Source organism: Ranitomeya imitator, chromosome 1, assembly GCF_032444005.1.
Source record: "Ranitomeya imitator isolate aRanImi1 chromosome 1, aRanImi1.pri, whole genome shotgun sequence".
In the NCBI taxonomy this organism is placed as follows: domain Eukaryota; kingdom Metazoa; phylum Chordata; class Amphibia; order Anura; family Dendrobatidae; genus Ranitomeya; species Ranitomeya imitator.
The window spans coordinates 1,098,131,830-1,098,159,660 of NC_091282.1; the positions used below are offsets into that span (position 1 = coordinate 1,098,131,830).

General features: G+C 41.9%; 1 protein-coding gene across 3 annotated transcripts in view; it reads left to right on the top strand.

Moving 5' to 3' along the window:
* Positions 1-27,831, top strand: part of TENM3 (teneurin transmembrane protein 3) — a 736,855-nt gene that overhangs the window by 511,367 nt on the left and 197,657 nt on the right. For all 3 annotated transcript variants that reach the window (XM_069744268.1, XM_069744269.1, XM_069744270.1), the window contains 2 exons: positions 3,715-3,834; positions 7,996-8,257. In XM_069744268.1, coding sequence (XP_069600369.1) covers positions 3,715-3,834; positions 7,996-8,257 — 382 coding nt within the window. The remainder of the gene's footprint in view (positions 1-3,714; positions 3,835-7,995; positions 8,258-27,831) is intronic.

Genomic DNA, 27,831 nt, shown 5'->3' on the forward strand with positions numbered 1-27,831 from the left:
CAATGTGCTAGGAAATGTCATACCTTCTCCTAATTATGCATTTTTATACCACAAGAAAATAATTACAACTCAGCATGTCCCAAGAGTACACGTTATTTATATACCTGCAGCCGTCTTTGATTTTTTTTAGGTGCTACTTAATTTTATGCACACAGTAAGAAGTTTCATGCGCTGGTTATTCAGATTCTGCCCATCCTCCTCAATCTATCTGCTCTTCACACGTATTTTTCAGAGTCTTCTTGGAAGCATCTTCCCATTTTACTTCTATTGTTTATTTCAACACATTTAGTTCCAGATGTCCTTGCAGTACATTGAATCCCATTTTCGGGCTCTCTACCTTCTCGAGGTGCTAATGACATCAGTCTGATATATTCTGAATGTGAAAATCCAATATCTGCAATGCCGAATGCATACTTTCAGAACCGTGATGGAATTGTCTCTGAATATTCCTACGTAGTTATTTTCCGAAGTTTTTTTTTTCATGCTTTTTTTTTTTTACATTTTATTAATACAAATTGTAAAGAAAACATTCATTATGAGACTCTGATTTCATAATCCGCCTGCCTGGTTTTTTTACCGAAGCGGTAATGATGTGAAATCCAAGCAGTAACTGAGAGCAGGTGCCTTGTGTCCTGCTGAGTGAAGGAAGATGATTTACACTAGAACTCCTGGGTCTAAGGTAATTTAACAGTATTAATGCAGTTAGGCACAGCAGTTGATTAAAAGTTGTTGCACAAATGTTCCTTATTGCCCCCTTTAAATCTTCTCGCTTCCTGTTCCCAGCAGATGTACCAATTGCCGCAAAATTAATTGGAAAGAATACTTTTCTCCATGCAAGTGCCAGATATTTGACATGTCGAAAGCTTGAAGGTTTATTCGTCTGTGAGAGCTTTTATAGCTACTGTAAATGAATGGACTAATCATTTAGTACCTTGCCATTCATTAGATAATATTAGGTCTTTTAGAGAAATAATTCTGCAGACTTACATCTGCATTACTTGTCAACGTGCGGTGGGCTTTTCCTCCTGCCGAAGACGTGGCCGGAGATTCCTCTGGTGGGTTAATCATGTGCGGTGGGTTGTCACTGGTGACAATTTACTGTATTGTAATGTACATTTAGCAGTTATGCCTGTGTGGGGTAGAGACTGAAAGGCGACGTACCGGATGATGAGTTACTGAATGCATGTGCTGTGTATTACTGATAGTAGTTCATGAAAAAACACTGCAACCTGTACATGTGCAGTGTTTTTTCATCAACTACTGTCTATGGGGCCATAGGCTCCTTTCACTAGCACCGTCCGACTCATCTCAGTTGAGTGCTAGCCATAGTCATATAAGGCACCCAAGGCGTCCAAGGATCCCTCAACTTCACCCATTACCTCACTGCAGTGGGAGCAGTGATTAAAAAGTGGCATGTGTCTTACGAATTAATAAAAAAAGCTGCGCTCTACAGACACACTTGTATACTTGTATGTTCCTTTAAAAAACATTTAATTACAATAGCAAAGGTGAGGAATCTGTTCCGTTTTTCATTAGAACAGCAGTATTTAATATGTTCCTTGAGGGGGTTGTCCACTAGTGGAAAACCCCTTGGCAACAGCCCCAGGATGCAGCATAAAAGACCATTACCATTCTTTCAATCACTGAACACTGTTCTTACACTTAGACACAACGGTAAAGGCTGCAGCTAATCCATAAGAGCTGATTGTCTGCAGCGGTTGCATGGCATTGTTTATGTCAGGTGATTAGCATGGCACACAGCACTGAGAGTGGAGGAACAGTGCTGGTCTGGGAGTCAGGTTTATAGTTATTTCTTCTTTATGCTGCACTCTGGTATTCCTAATTAGGAGTTGTTCAATAGTGGCCAATCACCTTAAAGACACGGACACCTTTAGGCCAATTTTTAATTACTTAAAGGGTCATGGGCAGCATGTATCAGATACTGGCTTCATGATTTCAGTCATATATGTTTCTCCGCAGGTTTCTCCCTGTATGTACGTTTAAGTAGAGACCTGTCACTCCAGGGCAGCAGGTGGGGAGAAGCCGCTGGTAGCCCGCATGTCCGACTAGTCTCCCATGCGGCTCGTTCCAAGACAACTTTTAAGCTGCGCTGATACATTATAGAGTTAAACATTTTTGGGTGAAATCATGCAACCAGTGTCTTATACATGCTGCCTGTAGATTGTTGTTCCCTTTAAAGGCCGGGGTCACACTAGCGATGAATATGGACGAGTGCCATGCGATAAAACATCGCTTAGCACTCGGACCAGTATTCTTCTATGGGGCAGCTCTCATTAGCGTTTTTTCTCAGCCATTTTCAACATGTGAGTGCTGTCGCAGCATGCTGTCACCAATACTCAGCCGAGTCTCAGCTCACTCGCATCCATACTGTATAAGCCTATGGGTGCGAGTTAGACAACGTACATCACCGTTATACGCTGAACCCGGCAAAGGAGGAGGTGGAAAATTAATTTCTCCATCTCCTTCACACCTGTTCTCCGATCCTCTCTGATGTGAGAGGCTCGGAGCACATGACATGACGGATCACGCTCACAGCAGAGCAGGAGTCGAGGGTCATTAGCATAACGCATCGGATGCGCTCGCATCGGATGCCATATGCTAGTCTAACCCCAGCCAAAGACATGTATTTTGGTTAAAAATAATTTGTTAAAAAAATGCAGTTATATTATACAGTCTTTCTGCTTCACTGTACATAGCAGGGTGCAAAATGACTTTCCAGTGAATCTGTCAGTGAGCGTAGTCTGAAGGCAAAGTTTGTAACTCTTATGTGTCTTATCTTCTAAGTTGATGTATCAAAGTAAAGCTCAGCTTTAATGTGGTCATATTCAGCCTAAAAATGCCAGAAAAAAAACTTTTCTAAAAACTCTTGGTAAAGACTCCCTTACTTTGACCTATCCATTTAGCAGGAGGATTAACTAACCTGGGCCTATAATAAAAGCTATACAGCATAATTCAATGATGCCATAGGCCACCTTATACAGTGATATCTTGCCCTAGACCTATCTAATAAATAACAGTATCAATACAGTATCATAGTTCAAATATTTTTTGCCAACAATGTCCGTTTATAATGCAGAGGAGCCTTTTTGCCCTAAATTACAGTATATGGATACCAAGGGTAACCTCTTCACCCATAAACTATTGGAACCTGAGCATGGCACACAACAATTCCAACATAAATACTCTGTGCTCACCTATGCTCACATAGCTAGCCAACCTGACGAGGAGATGCAAGAGTTAACTGCGGTCTAACCCAACTTTGTAGATTTTGACTGACGTTGAGCATTAGAGGCGTTCATGTCTGTTGGTGAAATGATGAAGAAAAAAAGTTTCTTGGAGATATTATAAAGTTTCAGAAATTCCAGCAGTTCCACAAATATTCAATGAGAGTTTTTCAAATGCAAATGTAGCATTGTGGTTACACTGTAAGGTTGTTATCCCTGGAAACAATGTTTCAGGCCCTTCAGCGCTGAATAGAAGATAAAAGGTTAATGTAGAAAAGGTTACTTCAGCAGAAAGATTTTATTGTGTTTTTTCTGCTCCAGCTAGAGGTGCTCACCATTGGGCAGCTTTATGATGCAGGAACTTTACACTGAACCACCTGAGGTAGTGAAGCGGAGAATTATGCCATGAATCACATCTCGGAAGCAAGTGTGTACATAACCTGAAGTCTTCTGTTCTCTCTCCCCGCAGCCTTGCATCTGTAATTCGGGGCCAGGTTCTCACAGCTGACGGAACACCGCTCATTGGAGTCAATGTGTCATTTCTGCATTACCCAAACTATGGATACACGATCACACGCCAAGATGGGATGTGAGTGCATATGCTCATAAATTACAGGGAGTGCACATAATAAAAGTAGGAAATGTCATGTTTTATTGCATTGCTCTTTCATTTACAGGAAAGCTTTTTATTATGTAATTATTTGGAGCCAGTATGATGGCAGACACCTTGAAAGTTTGTGTTATCTTTTATTTAAAACTGCATTATTTAAAAATGCTAGGTGAAATCCCAAGAAACAATGAAAACCCTATATTAAGGGTCACCAATCTAACCCAAGAAGAGGTGCGAAACCGGCTAAATAAGATTAAAATAGATAAATCTCCGGGTCCGGATGGCATACACCCACGAGTACTAAGAGAACTAAGTAATGTAATAGATAAACCATTATTTCTTATTTTTAGTGACTCTATAGCGACAGGGTCTGTTCCGCAGGACTGGCGCATAGCAAATGTGGTGCCAATATTCAAAAAGGGCTCTAAAAGTGAACCTGGAAATTATAGGCCAGTAAGTCTAACCTCTATTGTTGGTAAAATATTTGAAGGGTTTCTGAGGGATGTTATTCTGGATTATCTCAATGAGAATAACTGTTTAACTCCATATCAGCATGGGTTTATGAGAAATCGCTCCTGTCAAACCAATCTAATCAGTTTTTATGAAGAGGTAAGCTATAGACTGGACCACGGTGAGTCATTGGACGTGGTATATCTCGATTTTTCCAAAGCGTTTGATACCGTGCCGCACAAGAGGTTGGTACACAAAATGAGAATGCTTGGTCTGGGGGAAAATGTGTGTAAATGGGTTAGTAACTGGCTTAGTGATAGAAAGCAGAGGGTGGTTATAAATGGTATAGTCTCTAACTGGGTCGCTGTGACCAGTGGGGTACCGCAGGGGTCAGTATTGGGACCTGTTCTCTTCAACATCTTCATTAATGATCTGGTAGAAGGTTTACACAGTAAAATATCGATATTTGCAGATGATACAAAACTATGTAAAGCAGTTAATACAAGAGAAGATAGTATTCTGCTACAGATGGATCTGGATAAGTTGGAAACTTGGGCTGAAAGGTGGCAGATGAGGTTTAACAATGATAAATGTAAGGTTATACACATGGGAAGAGGGAATCAATATCACCATTACACACTGAACGGGAAACCACTGGGTAAATCTGACAGGGAGAAGGACTTGGGGATCCTAGTTAATGATAAACTTACCTGGAGCAGCCAGTGCCAGGCAGCAGCTGCCAAGGCAAACAGGATCATGGGGTGCATTAAAAGAGGTCTGGATACACATGATGAGAGCATTATACTGCCTCTGTACAAATCCCTAGTTAGACCGCACATGGAGTACTGTGTCCAGTTTTGGGCACCGGTGCTCAGGAAGGATATAATGGAACTAGAGAGAGTACAAAGGAGGGCAACAAAATTAATAAAGGGGATGGGAGAACTACAATACCCAGATAGATTAGCGAAATTAGGATTATTTAGTCTAGAAAAAAGACGACTGAGGGGCGATCTAATAACCATGTATAAGTATATAAGGGGACAATACAAATATCTCGCTGAGGATCTGTTTATACCAAGGAAGGTGACGGGCACAAGGGGGCATTCTTTGCGTCTGGAGGAGAGAAGGTTTTTCCACCAACATAGAAGAGGATTCTTTACTGTTAGGGCAGTGAGAATCTGGAATTGCTTGCCTGAGGAGGTGGTGATGGCGAACTCAGTCGAGGGGTTCAAGAGAGGCCTGGATGTCTTCCTGGAGCAGAACAATATTGTATCATACAATTATTAGGTTCTGTAGAAGGACGTAGATCTGGGTATTTATTATGATGGAATATAGGCTGAACTGGATGGACAAATGTCTTTTTTCGGCCTTACTAACTATGTATGTAGAAATGAGTAACTCTATATTAGATCATATGTACTAGTCTGATCAGCAGATTTCTACCCAAACACTAAAACTTTACATGTGCTCATGAATGTTCCTCTTCTATATTCGGCACATGATTTGCCTGGTAGCACCGCAGTTTGTTCTCCACAATTGCGTTCTTCTCCTTCCTGTCCTGTGCCTTGTGTGCTTCTTCACCGAGTAGTATGTAAAGGGAAGGCACTGCTTTACAGTTAGCTGGGTAGAAAGGCTAGATGAGCAATTGTAACTACACAGTGCTATATAATATGATGACTGCAATATATTACAAGGATACAGATTTTGATGGGAGGAGGAGGAGTTCTTCTCTAAATAGAATATCGTCAATTCAAGTGAGTATCAATGACAACAGTACTTTTACTTTTGTATACTTTACTATATAGATACCAATCAATATATACTGTACATACCGTCTATCACATTTCTAATTGTAGTTGCTAAGGAGTTGTGACACTACTGTTCAAAAACCACAAAGGACATGTGTATGAGTGGTCTTTGTGGGGATACTGTTGTGCCAATAGTAGTAAGGAAACAGTTCGAGAGACTTAGGGAAGCTCTATAGACTATCCATGAAAATAGTGATAACATATGGTTATAGTAAAGCAGAGATACTCATAGTGGTCGGTTGTCCAAATATAGACCAGATAAGGGAGCTGTCTACTGTAGGTTCCTTCTGATTGAGTACTGCAATTCAGAAGAGTCAGGGAAGAAGCTGGTGGATAGACCAAAGGTGCAATTTGCAAAATGCAAAAATTCGAGAGAGGCGGACAGAAGCTGGTGAAAGGATAGACAGGTGTCAGCTGGTAGCGCCAATGCTCACAGAGGGAGCACCAGAAATGAAGCAGCTGAGGTGAGCGCTGGGAAAGGTATCAGTGTAGCCCCTTGGCTATGAACCATGAATACTCAGCCACTACTCGATTCAGATAGCTGGGACACAGGTCCATTCACATTATGTTAGTGCTGTAGGTTTAGTGTATACAAAGGGATATGGGCCATATGTGGTCAAATTTATCCATAGGGCTCCATTCACCAGCTAGATGCCAAAAAATGTATTTTTGACCTACACTGGACCTGTAAACTTTAGTATACCTTTTTGTATAGAAGTGTTGAATAGGGTTCTTTCAGTGCGAGCGACATATACAACTCTATGACGCTGCCGGAGGTTCACATGGGGCAGTACTGTATATCAGTGGACTGCATGGTGTTACAGTTGTGCAAATATTAATAGCATTTCTATTGGAAGGCTCTAACATGATGTGAATAAGTATTTAAGCTAATCCTTACTTGTTGGTGTTGAGTTCAACTTTTTACCTATAAGGCGAGTGGATCTTTGCTAACAGTAGTACCATACTGCTGTACTATAAGTGTGGTATTCTGCCGGTACATAGCCACTTCAAAGAAAGAAAAAACTGTCAGAGTATATTAGGTCACAATATGCATTAACACCATTGATTTAACAGCACAAAAGAACGCAGAAAATATAAAAAATACCATATAAACAACAGTGTTAGAAAAGAATTCAATCGACATTCATGAATACAAAGCCCCATTTTCTGGTGACGTTAAAGTCCTTTGGGTCCCATAACATTGTTATGGGTTTAAAATTATCCATTCATTTATATACATATTTGATATTTCCTTCCGCAACATCATTGATTCTGCATCCGTATTTAATTATATGTCACATTTTGATACATGTATTCAATTTAGCATTGTTAGCGAGCTCTGCGTTATCCGTGGTTCAAAATATATGATCACAAATCCTACCCTCAGGCTGCCTCATAGTCCCCAGGCTCTTGTTTATGTGGGTCTATTCTTGAGGTTTGCAAATCCGTTCTGCAACCTGGCTAGTTCCTGGGTATAATGACACCGCATCCTTTTTATGTCTCTAGGCTAGATCCAGGATGATACGAGCAGATAAGTACTAAATTAGAAAATTTGCTGAGATGCTTGTGGTTCTGGGAGCCCTCTGCCAGATGCGATGGAATGAAGTTGGACCATTGTGGCCTGCAAACTACATGTCTGATGTGGTTTTCATGTTGATACAATAAAAGTTATCATCTACAGGAAAATAAATCAAGTTTTTTTAGGCCCAGCAGACCAGTTTGGTCCGTGCTGTATAATGTTTTCTATCATTAGGAGCAACACATCTGCCAGTTTGGTATCCCTGCTTCTTTTCATTTGCATCGTGATTCTTTGGTACTAACATAAGCTTCCTAGCATCACCGTTACCATTTTATTATATTAAACCTCTGTTTCTCCTCCCAGGTTTGATCTGGTTGCTAATGGCGGAGCATCGCTTACACTTATGTTTGAAAGATCTCCGTTCCTCACACAATACCACACCGTCTGGATCCCGTGGAACGTTTTTTATGTCATGGACACCCTGGTGATGAAAAAGGAACAGAATGAAATACCTAGTTGTGATCTGAGTGGTTTTATCAGACCAAACCCTGTTATAGTGTCATCTCCTTTGTCGACATTCTTTAGATCATCCCCTGAGGACAGCCCAATAATTCCTGAAACACAGGTACCATTTTCTACTTTTATTTTTTATTTTTCTATTATATAAAATATAAAAATGTCCTGGAATTGCTTTATAGGAGCTAAAAGTGTCTTCTGTAAGCAGTAATTCGCTAAAATATTGTTTTCAGGTTCATTTACCATTACCTCCTCTTTTGTTAAGGACATTTCTCACAATACAAATTCAATACGTTGTCACGGTGTAGTAGCAATACCCTTGGCACGATGATGAATTTTAATTTAATTAATGTTACTAAATTAGGAAACTGCTATTTATTCTCCAATACTATAATATTGTTCCTATTTCTAAACATTTTGCAGATTAGAGGTAGATAGGTCTCTCCAATATATACTGCAGTCTGTTACCTAGTTACAAGACAGAAAATAGATAAAGGTCCAACAAGGTCATACTGATAATAGCTAAAACCATATGTTGTTTGGGCATGAACAGGTACAAGATAGTAAGGAACCGCTATTACTCTACCGAAAGATCAATATATGTGTAAATATATAAATATATATATATATATATGTATATATATATATACATTATACTGACAAAAGTATTGGGACACCTCCATATCCCTCTTACAGTAGCTTCATGACATCCCATTCTAAATTGATAAGCATCCATATGGAGGTAGTCCTCCCTTTGTAGCCATAACAGCTTCCACTCTTCTAGGATGGCTTTCTACAAGATTTTGTTGTACATCCATGTGAATTTTTACCAATTCATACAGAAGAGCATTTGAAGTCTCCAGTCTAGTTCATCCCAAAAGTGTTCGTTGAGGTTGAGGTCAGGGCTCTGTATGGACCAGTAATGCACTTCCACACCAAACTTTATGGACCTTACTTTCAGCACTGAGGCCCAGTCATGCTGGAACAGAAAATGGTCTTCCTCGAACTATTCCCACATATTTTAGTTGAATTCATACAATTGTCCGAAAAGTCTTGATGCAGGCCAAACAGTGAAAAACAGCACATTAACATTATCCCTCCACCATCAAATGTTACAGTTTGCACCATGCAGTCAGGCCGGTAATGTCCTCCTTTTATTTGCAAAACCCAGACTCATCCTTCGGATAGAGGAGTGTGATTCATCACTCTACAAAACACGTTTCCACTGTTCCAAGATCTAGTGGTGGCAGCTTTACACTACTGCATCTGATGTTTGGCATTGTGCTTGATGATGTAAAGCCCCTCAATACACATTGAATAACTGACTGATGATTGTTTGATTGGTAATTCCCAACTCCTCCATACACAGGAGTTCTTGACTCACTGCCAGACTCCTATGTTAGCGACTGACTGAAAACAAAAGTATTGGCAGTCTGTAAACTGATCATATATTGGGGGAGAGTCGGGAAGCCCCCTTACCCATAGAACTGTTGTTTATGCCCACTAATGTTGGTGGATCCAGCTGACATTAGTCTAATGTGTATGGTTGACCTAACACTTGTATGCAGCTGCTTGGCAATGGAAACGTATGCCATAAAGCTCCCAGTGCTCAGTGTTTGTGGTGATTTTAATGCCAGATGAGGTTCGGATTTCAGAGACCCAGGCTTGTATGTTAACCTGGCCTACCACTTTGTGACTGTATTGCTGTCGATTCTAATTGCTTCCACTTTTTAATAATACCACTCATTGTTGATTATGGACTGTTTGCAATTGAAGAAATTTTGTGATCTGAATTGTTACAATACTGGTGCCGTATTACAGTACTATGCTCAAATCCATGGATCTCTTTATAATAATCCATTGTTTCTTAAATTTTGTACAGGCAGACCGCATGGCTAGGGGCTGGATTTTATATACATGTGGCAATGGGACTGAATGAGAAATTTCAATTCAATGATAAGGTGTGTCCAATTAATGCAGTTTTGGGTGGTTGTCTCAAAGAGATTTCACAGTAGTAGGCAATTATCTATTGCCTCTTGGAGTGCCACCTGAAATGTTCCTTTATTTCTAGAACATAGGACTGCAATATCTGGGAATCTCATTTCTATATACAGACCTATGCAGGTTCTAATATGATGCAGTGGTTTGCGATAGTATTCACCACTAAGTAGTCTAAGTTGGTGAACTGAAGTGAAAAAAATATAGGTATGAATTAAGTTTATGGGATTAAATAACTAAAAATTGGCATGTGCATATGTATTCACCCCTTTTGCTATGATGCCCGTAAAAATTTCTGGTGCAAGCAATTATCTTCATAAGTCACATGCTTAGTGAAAGGAAGTCCACCTGTCTGCAATCTAAGTATCACTTGGTCTGTCAGTATATACACACCATTTTGAAAGGCTGCAACACCATTAAGCAGTATGCACCACTAACCAGACAACACCATGAAGAGCAAAGAGATCTCCAAATAAGTCAGGGACAAAGTTTTTGAGAAGTAGAAGTCAAGGTTGGGTCATAAAAAAATCCCAATATCTGATGATCCCCCGGAGCACCATCAAATCCATTATCATCAAATGGAAAGAACGTGAAACTACTACAAACTTCCAAGAGAGGGCTGCCCACCAAAACTCTCAGCCAGGGCAAGGAGGTCATTAATCAGAGAGGCAGTATAGAGACCAACGGTAACCCTGAAGAAGCTGCAGAGTTCCAAAGCAGAGACTGGAGTATCTGTCCATACGACCACAATAAGCCGTACACTCCAAAGAGGTGTCCATTACGGAAGAGTGGACAGAAAAACAGCCTTTACTTACACACAAAAATTGTATGGCTCGTTTTGAGTAAGCCAAAAGACATTCCTCAAATGTATGGAAGAAGGTGCTGCAGTCAGATGAGACCAACATAGAACTTATATCTCATACCAATCCAACCCAGTTTATCACCCCAAGAACCCCATCCCCACAGTGAAATGTGATGGTGTCGACATCATGCTTTGAGGATGTTTTTCGGCAGCAAGGAAAGGAAAAATGGTCCAAGTTGAGTTGAAGATCTATGGTGCAAAAAACAGTGATTTTCTTGAGCAAAACCTCTTTCAGTCTGTCATTGATTTGAGACTGGGACGGAGGTTCACCTTCCAACTAGTAAAAGCACAGACCTTAATCCAATTATGAATCTGTGGTCAGACTTGAAAATTATGGTTCACCAGAGGAAGCCAGCTAACTTGGAGGAGCTGGAGCAGTTTTGCCTTGAGGAATGTGGAAAAATCCCAGTGGCAAGATGTGCAAAGCTCATATAGACTTAGGCAGACCTAAGGAGGCTCTACAAAGTGCTGACTTTAGAGAGGTGAATAGTTATGCACACTAAAGTTTTCAGTTATTTTCTCCTATTTGTTGTTTGCCTCACAATAAAAAGAAAGCCAAATGTTCACAGTTGTAGGCATGTTCTTAGCATCAACTAATGCAAATGCTCAAAAACAACAGATTCCAGGTTGTGAAATAGCAAAACACAAAAAATGCAAAAGGGGACTTACATTCGCAAACCACTGTACATTAAATATATGTTTATTAGTGATGAGCGAGTGGGGATGTTACTCGAGTTTTCCGAGCATGCTTGGGTGGTCTCCGCGTATTTTGGGCGTGCTCGTGTGTTGTTTGTGTCCCCGCAGCTGCATGATTTGCAGCTGTTAGACAACCTGAACACATGCAGGGATTGCCTGTTTGTTAGGGAATCCCCACATGTATTCAGGCTGTCTAGCAGCCGCAAATCACGCAGATGCGGCGACACAAACATAATTTACGAGCATGCCCAAAATACACTGAGAACACCTAAGCATGCTCGGTAAACTCAAGTAACAAGGATACTCGCTTATCACTAATGTTTATCTTAAATACCTCATACACATTAGACTAATGTTCATATTATTATTATTATTATTATTATTATTATTTATTTATATAGCACCATTGATTCCATGGTGCTGTACATGAGAAGGGGTTACATACAAGTTACAGGTATCACTTACAGTAAACAAACTAACAATGACAGACTGATACAGAGGGGCGAGGACCCTGCCCTTGTGGGCTTACATTCTACAGGATTATGGGGAAGGAGACAGTAGGTTGATAAGTTCATATTGATAAGTTCAGACGATTGTCTAAAGCAGGTGCCCTCAACCTGTTACTTATGAGCCACATGTGGCTCGTGAATCCATCATTTGCAGCTTTCTGACAGCTTGGTGTATTTTGTGAGTCACCCCACACAGAAAAGCAGGTCTGGATGCATATACTGGCCCTTGGGTTGGAGAGATAAATATGATAAGCTGGAGATAGGATGATACTGCCAGTTAATGAGTTATTTAAAAATGGATGCCACAGTGTGGTGAGAGTGCCTGATGTGAGAATACTTAATGGGGGTAAGGTGGGAATCCCGGGATGTACTATAAGTATGCTGCCTTGGTGTGATTTCTATGGGGACTCTGTGGCTGTCATTATACATTTATTGGGTGCCTCTGGGTATTACTATTGTGGGGGGAAGCAAGCCCTGAATGTCACTCCTCTTGTGGGCTCTAGTTGGCCCTCTCTGAGATTTGGATGTGGCTTTACAGATAAGAATGATTAGGGGCTACTGGTCTAATATGTATGAGGGTGCCAGTTAACTTGTTGGATGGGATGCCGATTGTGCATGTTCAATTTCAGACTGACCATTGCCTTGCTCCTCCAGAGATAAGCCACCGGTCAACTTTCTCATAGTGAAAACAAAACAAATGCTCCTGTGTATGGGAGAATCGTCTGAGATGGCTATCAGCCAAACAATCGGCTGGGGCATTGTCTGGTTGACAGCCATCTAATGTGTATGGCCTGTCTTACATAATAAATCAACATGTATGATGCCATCATTTGTGCTTAGGAAATAGAGCACATTTAGATTTGGAGAATAGCACTGTCACTCCCATAACATATAACAGCGCGGGGGCTTCATTTGTGTCATATGATCTTTGCTAAAGTGTTTCCTAATACAATCCATAACTGTCAGTGCAGGTAAAACATAGTTACAGATGTAGCACACACCAATATAACAATTGGTAGCTGCTGTCATCGCTGAAGATAATTGCATTACTGTTATATGCTAATTATCTTTTTTTAATCAGTAGATAACATAACAGCAGTGCCTTGTTTTATGCAATAGAGCTGCATGTTATTTTAGTATGGAGAACACGTATTACAAGTAACTTGCTTCATAGAACTAAAACAGGGAATTATTTTATTTGAAAAAAAATGTGTATTAGAAACTGCTTCAGAATTGCACAGTATGAATGAAGCTACTTTGTTATCGATAAGCACCTTAAGGCCTTACTCAGAGACATCATCCATTTTTCACGATGACATTCTATCCTTCGTTTCCATGGATAGACCATGTTCTCATTATAATCTATGGAGCTGGCTTTTACATGTTCACGGTTTTTTGAAAAAAAAAAAAAAACACACGGAGAGATATCCGTCCATGGTCTATGTCATGGATCAAACTTGCCAACACGAGCCCAAGGGTCTGTAAACATCACAGACAGCACAGGGATGCTATTAGTATGCAATCTGTGTGCTGTTTGTAATCAACATTATAATGTACAGGAGAAGTGTGTGACCCGTTGAAGCGCACTTGCGCGAAACGATCGTCGTCATTCACGCACCCGTTCCCATTCTCCCGCAGAAGAGGCGGCAATAAAGTCTGTAAAACTAGCCTGGTGAGTGCCATTCGTTTGTCTATCTAAATATATAAATGTATAAGGGGTACTTCCGTCTGTCTGTCTGTAATGGAAATTCCGCGTCGCTGTTTGGTCACGACCGCCAGGCCGCGATCAATCAGTGACGGGCACAGCCCAGACGAGAATTCGTCCCTCCCTACTTCCGTCCAGTCAGTGCCTGGCGCCCGCTCCATACTCCCCTCCAGTCAGCGCTTACACAGGGTTAATGGCAGCGTTAACGGACCGCGTTATGCCGCAGTGTAATGCACTCCATTAACACTGCTATTATCCCTGTGTGACCAACTTTTTACTATTGCTGCTGCTTATGCAGCAGCAATAGTAAAAAAATCTAATGTTAAAAATAATACAAAACAAAAAACCTGCTATTCTCACCTTCAGTCGTTCGCCGATACGCGCACGGCTGCCGCCAGCTTCCGTTCCCAGAGATGCATTGTGAAATTACCCAGAAGACTTAGCGGTCTCGTGAGACCACGAAGTCATCTGGGTAATTTTGCAAAGCATCATTGGGAATGGAAGCTGGTGGCAGCAGTGCACGCATCGGGACAGCTTCGCTGGTCTCCGGCGGGTGAGTATATAGCTATTTTTTTATTTTAATTATTTTTTTAACAGGGATATGGTGCCCACATTGCTATATACTACGTGGGCTGTGTTATATATTGTGTGGCTGCTATATACTACGTGGACAGTGTTATATACTGCATGCGCTGTGTTATATACTGCGTGGGCTGTGCTATATACTGCGTGGGCTGTGTTATATACTACGTGGGCTGTGTTATATACTGTGTGGGCTGTACGTAATACTATATATTACGTGGGCTGTGTTATATACTGAGTGGCTGCTATATACTATGTGGGCAGTGTTATATACTACGTGGGCAATGTTATATACTGCGTGGGCTGTGTTGTATACTGCGTGGGCTGTGCTATATATTACGTGGGCTGTGTTATATACTGCGTGGCTGCTATATACTACGTAGGAAGTGTTATATACTGTGTGGCCACTGTTATATACTGCATGGGCTGTATTATATACTGCGTGGGCTGTGCTATATATTACGTGGGCTGTGTTATATACTGTGTGGCTGCTATATACTATGTGGGAAGTGTTATATACTGCGTGGCCACTGTTATATACTGCATGGCCTGTATTATATACTGCGTGGCCTGTGTTATATGCTGCATGGCCTGTGTTATATACTGTGTGGGCTGTGTTATATACTGCGTGGGCTGTGCTATATACTACGTAGCTGTGTTATATACTACGTGGGCTGTGTTATATACTGCATGGACTGTGTTATATACTGCGTGGGCTGTGTTATATACTGTGTAGGCTGTGCTATATAATACGTGGCTGTGTTATATACTATGTGGCTGTGTTATATACTGCGTGTCTGCCATATACTACATGGCTCCTATATTCTACGTGGCCTGTGCTATATACTATGTGGCTGCTGTATCCATACATACATATTCTAGAATACCTGATGCATTAGAATCGGGCCACCATCTAGTATTTGATATTGGAGCTTCATAAATTAGTTATTTATTTTTTGGTACGTGAAAATCACAGTCTCACATTACAGTATGATGGCCTCCACAGTCCCACAACAAAGTATAATGGGCCCCACAGTCTCAAAATACATTGTGATGTCCCCTCCCACTCCCCTCCACACAGTATAATTCCCCCCACAACCCTCCACAGAGTATAATGATCCGCACACAGCCCTTCCACACAATTTTATGGCTTACACACAGTCCTCCCATGCAGTATCATTGCCCCCTCACAGCCTTCACAGAAAGTATAAATGCCCCCACAGCCCTCCACACAGTATAATACCCCCACACAAGCAGTATAATGTCCCACACATACAATCCTACACAAATTATAATGGCCCCCTAAACAGTTCTTCCCACACAGCCATTCACACAGTATGATGGACCCCACTGGGTCCTACATACCCACAGAGTATAATAGATGCCCACACAGTATAATGCCACCTCACAGCCCTCCACACAATATACTGCCTCCCACAGCCCTCCACACAGTTTAATGCCCCCACACAGCTCTGCACACAGTATAATGGCCTCCCACAGTCCTACACAATGTATAATGACCCCCACACAGCTCTTCCGCACAATATTATAACCCCACAAAGCCCACCTACACAATATAATGGCTCCACACATTATGATGACCCTCACAGAGTCATCCATACCCATGCAGTATAATAGCTCCCCATGCAGTATGAGGCCCCTTCCCAGCCTTCCACACAGTATAATGGCCCTCCACCCAGCTCTTCACGCAGTATAATTGCCTCCCACAGCCCTCGATATAGAACAATGCTCCCCACAGGTCTGTAAACTGTATAATGGCCTCCCACAACCCTCCACACAGTATAATGACCTCCCACAAAGTTTAATGGCCCCCACAGAGCCCGTCGCAAAAGATAATGTCCATCACAGTCTCTCACACAGTATAATGGTCCCTACAACACACCAACAAAGTATAATGGCCCCTAGACTGCCCTCCACAGAGTATAATGACCCCCACATCCCTCCACATAAGATATTAGCATGACGTAGTAGCGTAATTGCACTCAGGGAGAATGATAGCTGGCAGCTCCCTTTTCCATCATTGTCTTCAACTGTATCTGCATCCAGGATGCAAATACCAATAAAAGAGTGACAGGAAGCAGAGGGCTTTAGGTGGGCTGCTATGGTCCCCTCCAACTCATGGGCTCCATAGCAGCCACGTGTTCTGCCACTATTAGCTGCATGCCACTGAGTATACATGTATATGTTTTATTACTGTAATTCCTGCTTTTTATGCTTAACTGCAATGATTGGAATGTCTACTGAATGGAAAACTGAAAAGCTCTTCTGTATGCTAAAGGGATCAAGGTACAATAGTCACAAAGGTTATGCAGCTACATATCTGCGCAATAAAACTATAACTAGGAACGCTAATTATCATTCCATGGTCACATATATGGAACAACCGCATATGGAGCAGTCAAGTGCCCCAGTGGATCAGTCCAAGCCAGCTTTTTGTCTCATATGTACACAAAATAGCCATACTTCTGCATGCGGTACATGGTAATAACACTTTCATCCTATCTATAATCTCTGTTTTCCCTTTTTTGATGCTTGTACGGTCTTTACCTCTTTTAAATATACTGTAAAAGAACAATCTGAAAGGCTGTAATTTCTGTTTGGAGTTTTCACAGACTTGAGACAGCTTTCATTCCCGCGTCTATAGTTATTGCTTTCAGGACATAAGATCTGTCTTCAAAAGAAGCAGTCAAACTGTGACAGTTCTATGCCATACACCGGGACAGTTTACAAGTGAAATCCAGCTCTCATTACCGGACCTACTCATGTGACTGATGTCAGCCAATGATAAGCCAGGGCTCGTGATCACATACTCGCACTCAGCACGCTTGACTGTTCATAAAGTGCACCCTGTCTGTGAGCAAATTCTTTCATTCCATTTTGTGGAAAGATCACAGGAAAAATAAAAACTCAATCTTCTATTTCAAAGATTCTTAAAACATAAATACAACAAAGATACTGCGGAGATGTAAAACTGTGTGCCAGCTCATCACAAGCCACAGCTATGCACTAAAGCCCTTTTTCCCAGCATGGAATGTGTATTCAAAAAAGTAGAAATGTTCACAATCCAATGGCAACCAACCAACCTACCCTTCTATAGTATTCGGTTGATTAAAGCTAATTGTTGTTTCATTACTATGGGTTAATGCATGCTTAAAGAACTGCCAGCACTGAAAGCACAAGAAGACTTGGCTACTGACCAGTAGCATCTAATCAGATAATGGGTGGTATTGTCTGAGTAGGCCTTTGGGTACTGCGATTCCCATCACGCTAGCTATACTTGGCCGTAATGTAGTCTTGTGCATTGTAATCATGCTATAACAGTAAATATTGCTTGTTTCCTGTAAAGGCATCGGGACAGGCATTGATAGTACAAAAAGGGTTATTTACCTGCCAGGGAAGCCTGCAATTCAGGAGAACATTCACCTTTATGGATAGCAATTGCATGGAACATGGCAAAATATATCGGGGGATAATCATGTAAATGAAAATTCAATTAAGCAAATGCTAGACTCAGTTCCAACTATCTAGATCTCCTCTAAACTTTGTGTAAAATTTCTGGGAAAATTAGCGCATTTTTAGGGTTAGATGGTTGGCAGAAGAAGAACTTTCACTCCAACAATAAATTAGGTCCAAAACTGTTCACAACCAGTTTTATTATCTCCATACCTGACAAAACCAGTATAATACGGCACATCAAACTATATAGTCTGTCACTTTGGACCTAGTGCTTCAAATTCAGTTTCATAGCACAGACTATTCTTCATGATGATGATGAGAATCAAAATGTGAGTACATTTTTTTTAAAGATATGCTCTCATCTGGCTCCAGAAAAGCCAAATTAGACAATTCAAGACATGGATGGAAAAGGTGGGAGCTGCCGTTCTCTACCCCAATACAAGCAACCAAGCAATGAACTGGGTTTTTAACAACAAAAAAATGCCCTTTTCTCTTAAACACTCTCCGTGGTTGCCTGATATTGCCACCATAGTTAGCTCCGCTGCTACACTAGGTTTATTTTATTTCCAACTGTTGTCCACCCATGGATCAAAAATAAAATTAAAAAAGAAGATCGACTTCAAATAATACAAGGTAGACGCTAACAGCTGCTGTAACGAGATGGACATGCTGCCCACGTTTCACTCTTGAAGAAACAATGTTATTGTTGTAAAATGTTGTGAGATACAATGTGAACTGTGATGTATAGTGTGACTTGTGATGTGCCTTAAATGTGTTAGCAATACTGATAGTATGTGTAGTTTGACAGTAGGAACAGTTAAAGTTAATGTTTGGGTCTAGCCTAGACTGGAAAAGGATGAGTTGCAGTTGTCAGAGAGGACCTGGAGTTCATAAAAGAGGACCTTAGCTCCCATGTGGGCAGTGCCGCATTTTGGGGTGTCCCTAAGTGAAAGGGGACAGAGGTTAAAAGATAGAGAGATCCGGAGCAGAAGTGACTAAGAAACAGAGTGTCCTTCGAGAGATGGGTAATTTGAGAGGACGCCTAGCAGAAAGGTTTAGATATTACAGCTTGCATGATAACGAGCCTGGACAGGACTGAGTATGAGAGGTGAATAGGTTTTCCTGAGCAGGACACACAGAGCATCAGGGAGCTTGAAGCTAAGTCTAGTCATACTGGCACCCTAAGGGGAAAGAAGATGCGCAGGATGAGCAAGAGGACAAAAGAGAAAAGAAGCAAGTTCGTGTGGAAAATGCTTCAAGTTGTAAAGGAAACATTTATAAGACTGTGTACCCGCTGTCTCTTTTATATATTCCCTACAAAGTTCCCTTTCAGTAAAAAGTTTATTTCTGAATGGTGGTATCCCTCACTGAACTGTAAAACATCTGGTCCTGGCAAAGCAGCAACATCGGTTACATGCGGCCCGCACGGGCATAGCGCACTCACAGCGTTAGTCCACACATCCAGCCAGGACCCCCACTTTCATGTAACGTGTCGGGGCACCACAAACGCGTGCCTCTACCACGGCTACCGACCCGTGCTAAGACACACTGCTAGCATGTCAACTTTTGTTAACTACTGCAGTAGTGTAGTGTGCCTACGCTGTTTGTATTTGGCACCACTCATACTAGGAATTAGGATTTTCATAAATAGAGGAACCTCCCAGTCCTCCAGTGACTTCTTGACCTCCTTGAATAGTTCTCCTGGAATATGCACATAATTAAGGATATAATGTGAAAGCAACACTGTATGATTTTTTTTCATTTTCTGTTATATTGATCCGAGGGACAGAACATTTACAAAGATCCAACATCTATGGATGATGCGCAAGTTAGAAAAAAAAACACTGCATCCAAAAGTTAACCATCATCCTTTTCTCACTACAGTGGGGAAAATAAGTATTTGTTACACTGCTGATTTTGCAATAATAATTACAGATCTCTCCATACTTTCAACACATATCCCAATAACAATTTATGAACTGGAAAACCTGAAGAGATGTATTAGAATGTAAAAACATCAATTTTTATTATTATTAAAATAACAAACAGGAAATACCTCGAAAACAATAGATGCTGCATAAATCCAAATGTGAAATCTGCAACTTTAACTTTAGGGGGCATCCGAATGCATGTAAAAATGTCCCCATAAATAGGTAAATGCATAATGTCCCCATCAACTGTGTACCTAACCATCAAAGATGATATCTCTTGTAAAAATATTAGAGAAAAAAATCACCAATTAGCCAAATGGAATAACATCAATAAATACATAGTAGTGACAAAGGCTATAAATATCAGATGCAATCACAAAAAAACTAATATTATATGATAGTTTGATAATGTGCACAATTTAAGATGTAAAAAAATAATCATGCTGCAAAGACTATGGGGAATAAAACCCCCAAAACACAGTATATTATGACAACAGTAAATGTATGAGTACAACCCATGACAAAAATTATGCAATCCCTGCCTTGTAGGATATTCATTCAGTTGTTCAATTTTGTATGAAAAAAAGCAGATCACAGACATGGCACAAAACTAAAGTCATTTCTACCAAACACTAAATATGGAGACTAAATATGGAGATTTTGCTGTATGTACGGCTTCTTGTTTGGGTTTTCCAGTCTAATAAAGTTTGTTAAAAGGCTGCACTTCCGGAGCCATCACTTGGCATGGCTGTTATTGGCCGGTGTAGCACATGACCCACCTGTATAAAGACTGAATCACTAGTGCTGCCGCCATAATCCTCTCGCTAATGTAGGGATAGGACGCAGCTGGGGTGAGTAACAGATAGTGACTGCGCACTCTGCAACCCCATATACATGCTATTTCTGTGGTACAAGTAGCTGTGTGTACTCTGCAACCTCCGCCTGTGGGAATACTGTCATTGTGTATACTCCATACCCTCCGCCTATGCGAGTAATGGCCTTTAGCCTGCTGTGTATACTTTGCACCCTCCGCCTGTAGAAGTACTGTCCTTTAAGCCGCTGTGTATACTCTGCACTCTCTGCCTGTAGGAGTACTGTCCTTTATGCCATTCTGTATACTCTGCAGCACTCTCCGTCTGTGGGAGTACTGTCCTTTAAGCCACTGTATATATTCTGCACCCTCCGCCTGAGGGATTACTGTCCTTTAATCCACTGTGTGTTTTCTAGTACTCTGAGAAATAAATAATCAGCATCAACCGTCTCATTGCCATTTCTAGTCCCAAAAATAATTTTTCAGGCCTGGTGTTTTTTTTTTGAAGATACAAAAGAGCACAGTGAGGGCAAGAATACTCGTTGTAAAAAAAAATCACAGTAATAAGCAAGTGCTAGTCAAAAGATGGAAAAAACAGGGTATTTAGTTGATACGCTTTTTTTGCAAAAAAATGTATACTAAGCTGCTCCACCAATCGTCAAGGTATACCCATATAGAGCAGTCCTAACTAATGTATATAATCACTATCTGATGTATTTAAAAACCTGATCATCTGTATAGTACCTGTATAAGCAGGGTTCAGAGAGGGAATATCCATGTGGACATGCTGGATGGAACAGCTTTGATGCAAATGACCCATAAGGAGTGGTGGACTCTCTAGTCTTGTAGAAGCAAGAGAACAATTATAGAACCAGAAACACATGGGCTACTTGCACATTGAACAGGTCTGTAGGAACCTGTTCACCTGTTTTTTTTTTGTACTACTTTTGCAAATCAATAATTCATATCAGCCATCTCGTTGCCATTTCTAGACCACAAAAGTTATTTTTCAGGCCTGGTGTGTGTTTTCTAGTACTTTTGCTAATCAATATATTGTATCATCCATCTTGTTGCCATTTCTAGGCCCCAAAATAATTTTTCAGGTCTGGTGTGTTTTTTTGTACTACTTTTGAAAATCAATAATTTGCGGCAGCTATCTCGTTGCCATTTCTAAGCCCCAAAAATATTTTTTCTGGACTGGTATGTATTTTTTATTAGTCTGGGAAATACAAATTTGGCATCAGACTTTTTGTTGCCATTTATAGGCCAAAAAATATTTTAGAATTGGTGTGTGTTTTCTATTAGTCTGTGAAAAAAATAATTGACATCATCCATCTACTAATCCTCTCCTGTCCTCACTACACCTTCACTTCTCTCCTCTGCTAATACCTTCATTGTCTCCCAGTTCCACAATGTATAATTATCCACTTCAAGCTACTAACACTGACATACAAAGCCATCCATAATCTGTCTACCCCATATATCTCTGAAGTACACTCACGATATCTCCCACCACTTAAGCTCTGATTCTCCCAAGACCTCCTTCTCTCCTCCACAATTGAACGTTCCTCATCCATTCGCTTGCAAAACTTCTTCCGAGTATCCCCCATCCTGTAGAATTCTGTGGCCCAACACATCCGATTCCCCCTACATTCTGAAATTTCATGCAGATTTTAAAAACCCATGTGTTCAGAATAGCTTACAGCCTGCAATTACCCCACTGCCACCTCACCAACATCAGAGCTGCTGCAGCCCCTGAACCTACGGTCCCCTTCCCCATTATTCTGTAGAATGTAAGACCGCAGGGGTTGGGTCCTCTCCCCTCTGTACCTGTCTGTCACTATTAGTATGTTCATTGTAATTTCTATTTGTGTTTTGTATGTAACCTCTCCTCATGTATAGCACCATGGAATCAATGGTGCTCTAAAAAAATTACTAATAATAATAATAACCCTCAGCATGATGTTCCTCCCAGTCCTAACCCCTGCCCTCCTTGCCAGACTACAAACAGCAGAAGGCTGCAGCAGTTGGCTGTGTTTCGTCATCATCAGAGATGTGCCTCAGTGATCTGTTGACCATTTGCACTATCTCTACCATGCACACATACTCCAACAGAACAAGTGGTTGGGCATCAGTGCACTCAATTTTTTCCAATTGTTAGACAGGTCCAGGTGGATTCTCCACGGACCATAGCCAGCATAGTCATCAAAGAGCAGAAGTGACTGATGCATGACTTGTGTTGTGAATTCTGTGGCCAAGCTCCCTCCTGTGGTCGTGAGTGGTACTTCGGCTGGTTCTGTCTATGAGCTTCCTTTGGTGGATGAGAGTGGTACTGCGGCTTCTGAGTTTCCTTCCTCAGGTGATGAGGTTAAGTCGTTAGGTGCTGCTCTATTTAACTCCACCTGGTGCTTTGATCCTGGCCTCCAGTCAATGTTCTAGTATTGGTCTTGCTTCCTCCTGGATCGTTCCTGTGGCCTGTTTATCCTGCATAAGCTAAGTTCTGCTTGTGTTACTTTTGTTTGCTATATTTTCTGTCCAGCTTGCTATATTGGTTTTTCTTGCTTGCTGGAAGCTCTGAGACGCAGAGGGCGCACCTCCGTACCGTTAGTCGGTGCGGAGGGTCTTTTTGCCCCTCTGCGTGGTTGTTTGTAGGTTTTTGTGTTGACCGCAAAGCTATCTTTCCTATCCTCGGTCTATTCAGTAAGTCGGGCCTCACTTTGCTAAATCTATTTCATCTCTGTGTTTGTATTTTCATCTTTACTCACAGTCATTATATGTGGGGGGCTGCCTTTTCCTTTGGGGAAATTCTCTGAGGCAAGGTAGGCTTATTTTTCTATCTTCAGGGCTAGTTAGTTTCTCAGGCTGTGCCGAGTTGCATAGGGAGCGTTAGGCGCAATCCACGGCTACCTCTAGTGCGGTGTGATAGGATTAGGGATTGCGGTCAACAGAGTTCCCACGTCTCAGAGCTCGTCCTATGTTTTTGGTAATTGTCAGGTCACTTTGTGTGCTCTGAACTTCAAGGTCCATTGTGGTTCTGAATTACCTGTTCATAACAGTACTGGAGGCCCAAAGTACTAATGCTTCTCAATAGAGGGAAAAGAGAAGTTCTGAGACCATTTTTTTTTCTTTGCACTGTGTTCTGTCTTTCTTTTCCCCTTTACATCAGGGTGGTTCAGAACACAGGTGTGGACATGGACATTCAGGGTCTGTCCTCTTTGATGGATAATCTCACTATAAGTGAGAACATTCAAGATTTAGTGGTTCAGAATCCTATGTTAGAACCTAAAATTCCTATTCCTGAGTTATTTTCTGGAGATAGAGCTAAGTTTTTGAATTTTAAAAATAATTGTAAACTATTTCTGGCTTTGAAACCCCGCTCCTCTGGTGACCCAGTTCAACAAGTTAAGATCATTATTTCTTTATTACGTGGCGACCCTCAAGACTGGGCATTTTCCCTTGCGCCAGGAGATCCTGCATTATGTAATATTGATGAGTTTTTTCTGGCGCTCGGATTGCTGTACGACGAACCTAATTCAGTGGATCAGGCAGAGATAAATTTGCTGGCTCTGTGTCAGGGTCAGGATGAGGTAGAGATTTATTGTCAGAAGTTTAGAAAGTGGTCCGTGCTCACTCAATGGAATGAATGTGCGCTGGCAGCTATTTTCAGAAAGGGTCTCTCTGAAGCCCTTAAGGATGTCATGGTGGGATTTCCTATGCCTGCTGGTCTGAATGAGTCTATGTCTTTGGCCATTCAGATCGGTCGACACTTGCGTTAGCGTAAATCTGTGCACCATTTGGCGGTATTATCTGAGCATAAACCTGAGCCTATGCAGTGCGATAGGACTTTGACCAGAGCTGAAAGGCAAGAACACAGACGTCAGAATGGGCTGTGTTTCTACTGTGGTGATTCCACTCATGCTATCTCCGATTGTCCTAAGCGCACTCAGCGGTTCGCTAGGTCCGCCACCATTGGTACGGTACAGTCGAAATTTCTTTTGTCCGTTACTTTGATCTGCTCTTTGTCTTCCTATTCTGTCATGGCATTTGTGGATTCAGGCGCTGCCCTGAATTTGATGGACTTGAAGTTTGCTAGGCGCTGTGGGTTTGTCTTGGAGCCCTTGCAGTGTCTTATTCCATTGAGAGGAATTGATGCTACGCCTTTGGCCAAGAATAAGCCTCAGTATTGGACCCAGCTGACCATGTGCATGGCTCCTGCGCACCAGGAGGATATTCGCTTTCTGGTGTTGCATAATCTGCATGATGTGGTCGTGTTGGGGTTGCCATGGCTACAAGTCCATAACCCAGTATTAGATTGGAAATCAATGTCTGTGTCCAGCTGGGGTTGTCAGGGGGTACATGGTGATGTTCCATTTCTGTCTATCTCATCATCCACCCCTTCTGAGGTCCCAGAGTTCTTGTCTGATTACCGGGATGTATTCGATGAGCCCAAGTCCAATGCCCTACCTCCGCATAGGGATTGTGATTGTGCTATCGATTTGATTCCTGGTAGTAAGTTTCCTAAGGGTCGATTGTTTAATTTATCTGTACCTGAGCACGCCGCTATGCGGAGTTACGTGAAGGAGTCTTTGGAGAAGGGTCATATTCGCCCGTCATCATCGCCATTGGGAGCGGGATTCTTTTTTGTGGCCAAGAAGGATGGTTGGCTGAGACCTTGTATTGATTACCGCCTTCTAAATAAAATTACGGTCAAATTTCAGTACCCCTTGCCGCTGCTGTCTGATTTTTTTTCTCGGATTAAGGGGGCTAGTTGGTTCACCAAGATAGATCTTCGTGGTGCGTATAATCTTGTGCGTATTAAACGGGGCGATGAATGGAAAACAGCATTTAATACGCCCGAAGGCCATTTTGAGTACCTGGTTATGCCATTCGGGCTTTCTAAGGCTCCATCAGTGTTTCAGCCCTTTATGTATGACATCTTCCGAGAGTACCTGGATAAATTCCTGATTGTATACTTGGATGATATTTTGGTTTTCTCGGATGATTGGGAGTCTCATGTGAAGCAGGTCAGAATGGTGTTCCAAGTCCTGCGTGCTAATTCTTTGTTTGTGAAGGGGTCAAAGTGTCTCTTTGGTGTTCAGAAGGTTTCATTTTTGGGGTTCATTTTTTCTCCTTCTACTATCGAGATGGACCCTGTTAAAGTTCAGGCCATTTATGATTGGACTCAGCCAACATCCCTGAAGAGTCTGCAGAAGTTCCTGGGCTTTGCTAATTTTTATCGTCGCTTCATCAATAATTTTTCTAGTATTGCTAAACCGTTGACGGATTTGACCAAGAAGGGTGCTGATGTGGTCAATTGGTCTTCTGCTGCTGTGGAAGCTTTTCAGGAGTTGAATCGTCGTTTTTCTTCTGCCCCTGTGTTGTGCCAGCCAGATGTTTCGCTTCTGTTCCAGGTCGAGGTTGATGCTTCTGAAATTGGAGCAGGGGCTGTTTTGTCGCAGAGAAGTTCTGATTGCTCGTTGATGAAACCATGCGCCTTCTTTTCCAGGAAATTTTCGCCTGCTGAGCGAAATTATGATGTTGGCAATCGAGAGTTGCTAGCCATGAAGTGGGCATTCGAGGAGTGGCGTCATTGGCTTGAAGGAGCTAAGCATCGTGTGGTGGTCTTGACTGATCACAAAAACTTGACTTATCTCGAGTCTGCCAAACGGTTGAATCCTAGACAGGCTCGTTGGTCGCTGTTTTTCTCCCGTTTTGACTTTGTGGTTTCGTACCTTCCGGGCTCTAAAAATGTGAAGGCGGGTGCCCTGTCTAGGAGTTTTGTGCCCGATTCTCCGGGTTTGCCTGAGCCGGCGAGTATTCTCAAAGAGGGGGTAATTTTGTCTGCCATCTCCCCTGATTTGCGGCGGGTGCTGCAAGAATTTCAGGCTAATAGACCTGACCGTTGCCCAGCGGAGAAACTGTTTGTCCCTGATAGGTGGACAAATAAAGTTATCTCTGAGGTTCATTGTTCAGTGTTGGCTGGTCATCCTGGAATCTTTGGTACCAGAGATTTGGTGGCTAGATCCTTTTGGTGGCCGTCTCTGTCGTGGGATGTGCGTTCTTTTGTGCAGTCCTGTGGGATTTGTGCTCGGGCTAAGCCCTGCTGTTCTCGTGCCAGTGAGTTGCTTTTGCCCTTGCCGGTCCCGAAGAGGCCTTGGACACATATCTCTATGGATTTTATTTCGGATCTCCCCGTCTCACAAAGAATGTCGGTCATTTGGGTGGTTTGTGATCGCTTCCCTAAGATGGTCCATTTGGTGCCCTTGTCTAAATTGCCTTCCTCCTCTGATTTGGTGCCATTGTTTTTCCAGCATGTGGTTCATTTACATGGCATTCCAGAGAACATCGTTTCTGACAGAGGTTCCCAGTTTGTTTTGAGGTTTTGGCGAGCCTTTTGTGCTAGGATGGGCATTGATTTGTCTTTTTCCTCGGCTTTCCATCCTCAGACAAATGGCCAGACTGAACGAACCAATCAGACCTTGGAAACATATCTGAGATGTTTTGTTTCTGCTGATCAGGATGATTGGGTGTCCTTTTTGCCTTTGGCTGAGTTCGCCCTTAATAATCGGGCCAGCTCGGCTACTTTGGTTTTGCCGTTTTTCTGCAATTCTGGGTTCCACCCTCGTTTCTCTTCAGGGCAGGTTGAGTCTTCGGACTGTCCTGGTGTGGATACTGTGGTGGATAGGTTGCAGCAGATTTGGACTCATGTAGTAGACAATTTGACTTTGTCCCAGGAGAAGGCTCAACGTTTCGCTAACCGCAGGCGCTGTGTGGGTCCCCGACTTCGTGTTGGGGATTTGGTTTGGTTGTCATCTCGTTATATTCCTATGAAGGTTTCCTCTCCTAAATTTAAGCCTCGTTTCATTGGTCCATATAGGATTTCTGAGGTTCTTAATCCTGTGTCTTTTCGTTTGACTCTTCCAGCTTCTTTTTCCATCCATAACGTGTTCCATAGGTCATTGTTGCGGAGATACGTGGCACCTGTGGTTCCATCTATTGATCCTCCTGCTCCGGTTTTGGTTGAAGGGGAATTGGAGTATATAGTGGAGAAGATTTTGGATTCTCGTGTTTCGAGACGGAAACTCCAGTATCTGGTTAAGTGGAAAGGATAT